The following is a 10,690-nucleotide window of genomic DNA, read 5'->3' on the forward strand; positions in this document are numbered from 1 at the left end:
TGTGCTTTCTGGTACACCTCACTGCTTCCTGCTTATCCCATTTCACTTTATTTCCATTAGGCATTGTAAAAAATTTCAGCTATTTGGAAGTTTGCATCTGCAGAGGATTAATTTAGAAAAACACAAATTATGGATCAAGCGGTACCTAAGTAATAGAAGCAAATCTTGTCCTTCACAGAAGAACAGACACATCAAAGCCAGAAACAACTGAGCACTCACCTAGGACTGGGCTCTTCTGGTTTCCTCAGTTTTGAGCCAGCTGTAGTTGCCATATTACATATGAAAACAGATATAACACATCCTCACCATGGTACTTTGGAAAATACGAAAGAGCACAGATAGCAAAAACCTACCATCATAAAGCACCTCACCCCCTAGAAATAACCAGTTCACATTTAGGTCAATGTATATTCCATTTTTACTGTGCATACACATAAATACCATGTATTTTTAAAATGGGCTTTATGATGTGTGGTTTTAATACTTGGTTTACAAGGTTTACAACGAAATATATTGTGAAAATTTTCTCTTTTACGACACTTAAAAGAATTGCATAGCTTGGAGGAAACAACTTATTTTGCAATCTTGTTGGGGACATTGAGGTATAATTTTTTTTTTCTAAGGAGACTTCATTCTTCTTACAATGCCTTTGGGGAAAAAAGGGGTGACCTTGTCTTATATAGCTTTCTATAGATGATGGAAACTTGCCCTTCCATTTAGCCTTTTAACTTGCTTCTCTACGCCTATCTAATCACCAATTAAGTAACCCATTTTATGTTTTCCAACCTCTCTCCCCCACTGGCTTCCTCCTTCCTACCCAGTCTCCCTGCACACATGCAGACGACTTTCCTTCCTTCAGCACTCTGGTTCCTCCCCTTAAAGAGGCTTTCTTTCCTTTTAAAGAGACTATTTTAATTGATTTTATCAACTCTACTCAAATCTGTATCCTAAGGTCCATATTAGGATTAGTCTTTAATAATCTGAAGAGATAATTCAATTGTTTAAAAGAACATATGAAGAAGGCCTTGGTAGAATTACCGTATCAAGAAACACCGGACTTAGGCACAATGGAGATATGGCTGACTTTCTTTTGAAAAAAGAAGTCGTTTTTTCGGGGGAAGGCGGGGCAAAGAGGTAAGAAGTAGTTGGTTCTGTAAGGAAATACTAGAGACCATTTTAGAAATGTATTCATTATTTTAAGACAACTAACAAATGATCATCTTTCAGATAGGACATTGTAGCAGCAGCCTTTACTGGTCATGAAATTTGCCTAATATCTAAAATCGTATTTCTGGAAATAGGTCAATGTCAATTAATAGTAACTGTATAGAAAGGCAGATGCCAGCTAGCATCAAAGGGGTACATGCAGACGGTGGTAGTTCTGGAGTCCTGGAAGCCACGAGGTGCTCATCCATCACAAGGCCATCTGGAAGGTAGGGATGCTTGGTCATTAAAAGAAACCTCTCCGGCAGTTCATCCTGCTGTCCACACTCATGGCTTAGCTACTCGCCTACTGCTAACCTGCTCTTCTTGGGACACTCTCACACCTGAAACCAAGTCCAGTGGTGATGCCTTCCTTCACTTGCAGGGATGAGCAGAACCTGGTTAGGCTCTGATTGGGCCGCATGTTCCAGGAAGAAAACATGGTCCCTACACATCCAATCATCCAGCCCACACTTATCAAACACCTACCCTGAGCCTGACACCCAGGATGCAAATGGCAAAGACACAATCCCTGCCTGGATCGGGGAATTCCATCTAGTTCTTAGCAAAAAGTAAATGTTTGCTTTCATTTACCTCCTGGACTTGAATATTTTCCACCTCTAACATCTCCAAGGCCCAGAACTATGACAGGTCTCTGAGTTTGAAGGACCCTAAAAACCTGGCTCAGGCTGGGGTGGAGAGAGGACCGGGGCCTATTGTTCTCTCCAGGTGCTGCCCTTTTTTTTTTTTTTTTTTTTTATTGTTTTCCTCAAATCAGGAAAAATCAATAAAGTGAAAGGGTTCTGTGACCTGTCATTGGGAAGGGGAGTTGCCCAGGACTTTTAGGACCCTGGAAGTTTCTAAAGGATGAGCAACGGTCCAAGCCTCTGATAGAATTTGCCATTGGGGTGGACTCTAATTGAGCTGCCCATCCTGGAGATGGTTTGGGTCCCCCTGCCCAAAGGAAATGAACACCAGAGAGGATCTCCTGGTTAAACAAGAGACCAAGACTTGTTTACTTTCCTCATCAGAAGTTCAGACCATCAAATGTCAAATAGACTTGAAATACCTCTCCACCTGAAGGGCACTAGGACCAGATAGGTTTCCGAGGAAGTAAATATCGAAGAGGCCAAGGCAACTATCTCATCCGGAGTCACGATGCTTTTATAAGCAGAACTTTGGCTGCCAGGCTCTAGCAAGCCAAGAGGTACAGGCACAGCCTGTTAACTAAGCACCCCCCAAGGCAACTACGTAACCTCAAAAGGCAAAAGAAAGAGAACCTCCACTTACCGCAGCCAGGTAGGAAAGTCTGAGGAAAGCAGCGGAGCTGGCCGTGCCAGCATTTACACAAGGAACACTTCTTGGGAAGCCAGGTGTCATGGGGCACAGACCCACAGTTCCTGAGAATGAACAGGTAAGGCGATACCCTTGGGTCTGGAATTTCACTTCCCTTTCCCTCTCGTCTCCACTGCTCCCCGCCCCTCTGAGTGGCTTACTTTTTGCGCACATCGTGCTCACAGTTCCGTCCATAGAAGGAAGGTGGGCAGGCACAAAAGGAGCCCAGCATGCAGGTGCCCCCATTCAGGCAGCAGGTTCTGTTTAGCTCCTTACCTGAAAGATAAGAACAGGTGCCTGAGGGCGGAGAGATGGAAGTGTGCAAGGGCAACTCCTGTAAGCGAAGGTCAATACAGCACCAACGTATTTGTAAAACACATTGTAAACCTCAGAGAATAAGACTGCGCCTTTGAGCAGAGAAGTCATTTTCATGCAGAGGCCAGTGGTGGTTCTGGGGTTCTCCAGTGTTTAGTGGACTCAGGTGAGGAAAACTGCGCTGCAGGGACGTCAAATACACAATCCCTGTCTCGCTTCCAAAACTAAACGCAGTCCAGCACCTGCCCAGTTCCAGAACCAGGTACCCCTTTAGGTGAAAGAGTGTTGAAAAGATACTCAGGAGACACATGAAGGGCCAGGACAGAAGCAGGGAGGCCAGGCCGTTCTTACTGTGCTGTAACCCCACAGGCGGCACAAGCTTGGAAGACCGAGGGCGAATGGCAGGCTCCTCCTGGGGCCGAATGCTGTCATCTCTGAAGGCCAGGTCTCCCTGAGATGGACGCGCAGGCTCCTGATGGCCCAGCCCTTCACGACAAAATCAATTCATGAAGTCTGTATTTCAGGCCACATAAAAATTGTGAGTGATAAAAAGAACCAAAGGTCTCTCACCGGCAACTAATTCCAGTTCAAACGCTTTAGAAATGGCCATGATCCAAATCACACTAGGAAGAGGAAGTCAGACACGAGTTAGCAAAACAAAAGAAATGAAACCTTACAAGTTAACACCTGGGTCTTCTCATCGCAAGGCCACACATGGCTGAAGAGAAAGTGCAGAGCACCATCTTTCTTTTTTAATGGCTAATTCATGCAACAAAGAAAAGTGTTGAAAAAAAAAAAAAAAGAGTCACCAATATCCAAGTCTTTTAATATCTATTATTATTTCTTAGGCTCTGTCCTCATGTAGGTCCACAATTTTAATTACGTTTTCTAGTTATGGACATATATGTCTTTTATCTTCTTTTTTTTTTTTTTTTTGAGACAGAGTTTCGCCCTTGTTACCCAGGCTGGAGTGCAATGGCGCGATCTCGGCTCACCGCAACCTCCGCCTCCTGGGTTCAGGCAATTCTCCTGCCTCAGCCTCCTGAGTAGCTGGGATTACAGGCACACGCCACCATGCCCAGCTAATTTTTTGCACTTTTAGTAGAGACGGGGTTTCACCATGTTGACCAGGATGGTCTCGATCTCTCGACCTCGTGATCCACCCGCCTCGGCCTCCCAAAGTGCTGGGATTACAGGCTTGAGCCACCGCGCCTGGCGTGTTTTGTCTTCTATTTCACATAATTCTTCTCCTGCATGCAGTTTTCATATGAGAGAGAGAGAGAGAGAGAGAGAGAGAGAGAGAGAGAGAGAGAGAAAGACTCCGTTTAAAAAAGAAAGGAAAAGAAAGCCAATGGCAAAGTTAGAAGTAACCGTGTGAGATTCCAGGTCTTTCAGGAAAAAAGCAGTGCCGTTGGCTGCTCCTTTAACGTTTAAGCAAGAGAAAAATCAAATGACAGGCGTAGAACATTGTTTCCTAAGCTGGCAATCTCTAGCAATCAAAAAAAGTTCACATTCAAGATTAGCTCATACCTGGAAGAGAAGTGGGCCTTCTTTCTGCAGTCCATAGCTTTTAACAATTAGGGGGAAGAAGGCGTTAGCACCGATTTAATTCAGAGTCATTGCCAAAACAGCCAAAGGAAAACATTCATCTCCTAAAGCAAAAATGGCAGCTTAAGAAGAAAACGAGAAATACGCGTTCCCCAGAAGGTCGTAGCAGAAGCAGGAGCAAAGGTGACCAGGAGAAACTGAATGCCCTCGCCCTCGACGTTTTGACCTTGAGCTGAGTCGTCAGCCTTTCCGGGGATTCACCTTCCTCAACAACAAACCCTTGTAGGGGCGGAGAGACCCCTCAGGTGGGCGGGAGGCCCGCCGGCATGACAATGCCCAACGCTGCGGGAGAGGAGTCTTGTAAAACTGTGGTTAACTTGCCCTAAAATCTCTATCATTAGTGGCAGGCTAAAATGATCAGATGAACGCTTTTGGAAAAAAAGAAAAAGAAAAATCAATTTCTCTAATCAAGTTGGTGATTTCAGGTTGGAGGCGTGGCGGAAAGTCATTGCTTTAATTAGGAAAACCTGAAAATATATGGGTCTCAAAGCATTCGAGATTTTATTGCGTCTGTGATTTTAGGCACGTCTGTGAGCCTGAGTCTCCTCACCTGACCTTTCGATCCTCCGGGTGATTTCAAGTATTACACGCCCGAAGTCGTTAGTAGTTTCCAAATCGCCTTTAATTCCAATTTCTAAACGAAAGCCTGACCGTTTACTTAATATTGCCAGGCACGCAAATCTGAAGCTTTTATTACATCTGTTTCCATCCATCTCTGTTTATTGGATTTAGGCCACGGCAGAAAGAATTGGTAGCATCCGAGGCCATTTCAGCGTCAGGGTCTATCTACAGTGTGAATGCCTCGGACCCACAGGTGCTGGGAAAAGGTGTTATTTAATTCTACAGTTGTTCTTGGGAGACGCAAACGAAAACGATTTTTACTGGGGGGAGTAGGGCCCCATCCAGTCAAGGGTGGGATGCCGCAGCATTTCCAAGTCCACAGCAGTTGACTATTTAATTCCGGCTGCGCTTCGCCTCCTCTCTGTCTGGCCTTTTCAGGTGAAACGCTTCAGGTGGCCTGCTGAGACTCACTGGGGACCGGGGAACTTGGTCTGAAGCTCTAGGAGGCCGGAGGTGGGGGAGGGCTCTGCGGAGGAGAAGGCTCGCCGGGAGCCGCGAAGTTTCAAGCTGTGACTCAGTGCGGCACCTCCGCAGGTAGCCTGTGCACCGCAGTCCTCACGGGCCCAAGGTGCTAAGTCGATAGCAGCGCCAACGTTGGTAGTCTCACCCTAGGGACACGACAACTAGTTCTATCTGGGGGATTTGAATGTTTTGGCTTCAGAGACTGGGCAGGCCCCTGGCAGAACTGGCAACAGAGCACACCCCTGCATTGCTATTTCCTCAACTAAAGGGGCTGTTCTGGAGTTTTTAAGAGTTGAAATTAGACTGCTGGAAATCATCGCATTTTCAGAGGAAGTAACTGAGGTCTCCAGTCTGGCGATGTTGGCATTAACCAGACCAGAACCCCAGCCCGCCAGGTTTTTCAGCCACACAAAATCCCTTCTCTAAGGATCAGCACCCTCTGAAGAGATCCCTGTTGCCCATAGGTACTGACTGCAGAGGAAGCCCAGTGGATCTAGAGTAGTCAGAGCCTGGGCCAGGTTTTGGGGTGGGGGTGGGAAGAAGGGGAAGGGAAGGGCTGTGGTGTTTAAGAGAGGATAGATAGCCGGGCGCGGTGGCTCAAGCCTGTAATCCCAGCACTTTGGGAGGCCGAGGCGGGTGGATCACGAGGTCAAGAGATCGAGACCATCCTGGTCAACATGGTGAAACCCCGTCTCTACTAAAAATACAAAAAATTAGCTGGGCATGGTGGCGTGTGCCTGTAATCCCAGCTACTCAGGAGGCTGAGGCAGGAGAATTGCCTGAACCCAGGAGGCGGAGGTTGCGGTGAGCCGAGATCGTGCCATTGCACTCCAGCCTGGGTTAACAAGAGCGAAACTCCATCTCAAAAAAAAAAAAAAAAAAAAAAAAAAAGAGGATAGATATTTGCTGTTGGGCTGGAGATTAAGGGTTGTTTAACAGGCATTTGATGTCTACTACTGGGTTGCCAGTAGACTGGAGCTTGGCTCTGGAGAAGCAGTTGTGAGAAGTGACCCCACTGTGAGGCTGGAGAGAAAGAACAGTAATTGTGATTTTAATTGTACTAACTGCAAAACATTGTTGCTGCCTCCAGGTGGGGGAATTGAATGACTACCCTAGGATGGCCCCTGGTCACCTCTACTTGGTCACTGGTGTGGTGGCTCACGCCTGTAATCCAAGCACTTTGGAGGCCAAGGTGGGCAGATCACTTGAGGTCGGGAGTTCAAGACCAGCCTGACCAACATGGTGAAACCCCATCTTTACAAAAAAAAAAAAAAAGAAAAAAGAAAAAAAAAAAAAAAGAAAGAAACTGGGCTGCTGGTCTGCCTCCAGGCCAGTGCGTGCTGTGTGTCAAAAGGTCAGGCCTAGGACTGGGAAGTGCTGTGCACTGGGGATTCCCCAGCTCACCCCTTACAAAAGGCAATGATAGCAGAAAGCGAAAAACAATGCTCTTGGTCTTGGCCTTTTCAGTACTGCCCTTGAGACGTTATATATTGAAAACTGGGGCAGAATTGTGTTTAAAATCACACAAATAAGCATTTGACTTAAAATCATCCAAATAAGAATGATGGAATGAAAATCATCACAATCAAAGGACAGACTTCCAGTGTCTGCCAAAAATTCAAGGAAGAAAATAAACTTGGAGAATGGGATCAATTTTAACTCTCGAAGGCCAATTCGACCTTATTTAAATGGTTGACAACCCATAGAATCAAATTCCAACAAGAAGTTGAAAGAAGAGCCATTTCTGTAGTACAATGACAGTATTTCAAGGTAAAAGCCTCCTTTTATCATGGGGCACTTAGATCTTATCTCTGTCATTGTCCCCTTGAACATCCAGGCAGACCAGGAGATGGAAGGGAGCGAAGGAGCCGGGGAATCCTGTATGTATATGTACCCTCCAGCTGAGGAACGCTGGGGTCTCTGTAATCCCATCAAGTTTAGCACCCAACAGCCCAACAGCTTCTGTTAACACCTAAGCCACACTCCTGCGGAAGCGTTACCCACCCAGTGGGTCCCGGCCGAACTTCATTAACAAGTTAATGGATTTCTGTTTTCACTGACAAACTCACAAATTGCAACCTAGACTGTATTTGCGCAGGTATCTGTTGGACGTAAAAGGATAGATTTCTGCATTCAAAAATCTGCAATATCAGTGGGGAAGGTGTGCTCAAGCAGGTCATTTTAGAGCCATATTGTTACCTAAATGGCATAGGAGAAATGGACAAGGGCTTAAGAGAGGACTTCATTTCCTCTGTGCGCCATGGGGGCTGTATCATATTTCTTCCTACATAGACATGTTATACATTATTTTATCAATGAGTAGACATGACATGTTTCTATGTTTTGTGGTGAACTTCTTTGTATGTATATCTTGGTGAACGCTTGAGAGCATATTCCTCTTGTAAATTTCCAGCACTGGAATTGCTTGGTTAAAGGGTGGGTGTTGCCAAATTATTTTCGAAGAAGCCTACACCAATCTCCTCTCCGCCCCTCCTCCCTCCCCCTTGAGTTGGTATTGAGAGCTCATCTCCCAAGTACTTACCAGCTCTGGCTGCAGCAAGCGTCTTAAGTTTTGCTAATACAGTATGTGAAAAGTAGTACTTCATTGCTGCTTGGGTTTGCATTGTGTCCTGTAGTTATTGGGTGTTTGTGTTTCATTTTCTACGACCTGGCTGGTCCTTGCAGGGCACTTAAACTGGCTTCTTTGAGACTCAGCCCAAATGTCATTTGTCTGGGAAGTCCTTGAAGAGACCATCCTCCCTACTCCAGCTTCCAGCTGTGCTGAGAGCTCTGTCCTGGCACTCAGTGTCCCCAAAGCCTATCTTGTCATCACTGTATTGTAAACTGCTTGTTTTTTTTTTCTTTTTTTCTTTTTTTTCTGTCTTTCATCAACTTTTCCCCCTTATCCTTTATTCCCTTGGACTAAGAGGTCCAGAAATCTCAGCTTCCCCAACCTCTGGTGCAGTGTTTCCGGCTAAGTCCTCCTCCCCCGGCCGTGTCTGTGGCCGACAGCTGTTAAATCTCAGCCCTATTTTCTAAGATGGGGATGGGGCGAGGGCAAGGTCCTTGAGAAGCACCACAGGAAAACAACTTGTTTCTCCAATCCTGAGCCTAGAAATAAAACAAAGATTGCCCTCTTCCCCCAACGAAGAAGGAAAAAAGGCAAATCCGAAATAGGTAACCCAAACCACCACTGATATTCTGGGCTGAATTCTGGGCAACTTATTAGAGAGCATTTATCACATTTAAGACAATAGATAATTTTGATGTACTTACTGAGAACCGTGTTAGGCTATGGGAAATCCGATTTAGACTTTTAGACATAGATATAATTGAGAATTCTTTTACACCAAAATCTTAATTTTTCCACTTAAATTCAACAAATATTTACTGATCAGCTGTCTGTGTTTAGCACGATGGGTAGACAGAGATTTCCAAGAAGGGCTCCTGCTCCCACCTCCGCTCCCCTGAGATAAGACAAGCCCAGTAATCTAAATGAAGTGCCATTCCAGTGTGATCACTGAACTGAGCGGGGGAGGCAGTCACATCCTGCTTTCCTCCCAACCAAGTCAAGACCAATTGGCCCCAGCAGACAGATAGATGGACCGACAGACTCCCAGGAATTAGACTTGGGAGGCAAGCTGCGGTCCCACTTGGTTTTCATGAGCTGGACAATCTCATTTCAAAGTGCTTCTTATGTGGTGGATTTGGTATTTGATCACACAGCTCTTTATGGCTATTTTTTTTTTTTTTGAGATGGAGTCTTGCTATGTTGCCCAGGTTGTAGTGCAGTGGGACCATCTTGGCTCACTGCAGCCTCTACCTCCTGGGGTCAAGTGATTCTTATGCCTCAGCCTCCAGAGTAGCTGGGACTATAGGCACTTGCCACCATACCCTGCTAATTTTTTTTTTTTTTTTTTTTGAGATGGAGTCTCATTCTTTTCTCCCAGGCTGAAGTGCAATGACACAATCTTGGCTCACTGCAACTGCCGTCGCCTGGGTTCAAATGATTCTCTTGCCTCAGCCTCCCAAGTAGCTGGGATCACAGGCAGGCACCACTATGCCCAGCTAATTTTTGTATTTTTAGTAGAGATGGGTTTTCACCATGTTGGCCAGGATTGTCTCAATCTCTTGACCTTGTGATTCTGCCCACCTTGGCCTCCCAAAGTGCTGGGATTACAGACTTGAGCCACTGTACCTGGTCTAGTTTCTTGTTAAACCCATCATTGAGATCTTAGTTTCAGCTGTATTTTTCTTGTGCAGAATTTTTAGTGTCTCTTTACTAAGGTTTTCAGTTCTATGCTGAAATGTTAAGTCAATTCTTTTATTTCTTTGAACATATTATATAGTTATTTTAAAGTCTATAAATGACGATACTGTCATCTTTATCCCTTGCAGGTTTATTTCTCTGGTTTATTGTTTTTCTTGTTTTTTTTTTTTTTGTTATTTTTTCTTGACCCTCCGTATTCCTAGTTAGCTTTGATTTAATGTTTGACATTTTACACAAAAATCTGAATCTGAGTCTCTTGGTGCTATTTTCTTTCTCCAGAAAGTTGGTTTGTTTCTAACTAGCAATAGTCATTGACAAAGTCATCCTCCAGAGGGCGCTGGTCAGTGTTATGTCAAGACTGCCAGTGTACCAGATGGATATGAGGTCAGCTTTCAGGATACAGGTAACATTGCCGGCAGGGATGGAACTGGTTCAGTTCTGAGTTCTGGCTTCTTCTAGTTGAATAAGATTGTATTTGTGAAGAGGTTTGGCTGCCTCCCAGAGAATGATTAAATAAGTATGAATCTTGGAGAGAAGGACACCACGTTCTGCTCTGAGCCTGGATCCTTAGTGGTCCTGGTAGCCAGTCTTTGAGGTGAAGGGAAGCAGCTGTCTGAGAATTTCTCACTAGAGTTGTCCAAATCTGGATTCAATTGGGCAGTGCAACCTAATTGAAATAGCATGCCAGCCTTGTGTGTAAGTTTACCTTTTCTAGGAGTGACATTAACCAAGTACAGAGAAACAGGTGAAATAATATCAAGAATATATTTTATTGCCGGGCGCGGTGGCTCACACCTGTAATCCCAGCACTTTGGGAGGCCGAGGCGGGTGGATCACGAGGTCAAGAGATCAAGACCATCCTCTTCAACATGGTGA

The 10,690-nt window shown here is 45.2% G+C and overlaps 1 protein-coding gene across 1 annotated transcript; it reads right to left on the reverse strand.

The window, feature by feature from the left end:
* Positions 1–440: 440 nt before the first annotated feature.
* Positions 441–8,168, reverse strand: CRIPTO (cripto, EGF-CFC family member). Its single transcript, XM_074403525.1, has 7 exons — positions 8,087–8,168; positions 5,494–5,653; positions 3,424–3,476; positions 3,205–3,351; positions 2,700–2,814; positions 2,494–2,603; positions 441–1,426 (listed from the first exon to the last, which is right to left on the reverse strand). The coding sequence occupies exons 1-7, from the start codon at positions 8,166–8,168 to the stop codon at positions 1,278–1,280; spliced, it is 816 nt and encodes a 271-aa protein (XP_074259626.1). The 3' UTR covers positions 441–1,277.
* Between the last annotated feature and the right edge of the window lie 2,522 nt (positions 8,169–10,690).

Source organism: Saimiri boliviensis, chromosome 8, assembly GCF_048565385.1.
Source record: "Saimiri boliviensis isolate mSaiBol1 chromosome 8, mSaiBol1.pri, whole genome shotgun sequence".
Classification (NCBI taxonomy): Eukaryota; Metazoa; Chordata; class Mammalia; order Primates; family Cebidae; genus Saimiri; species Saimiri boliviensis.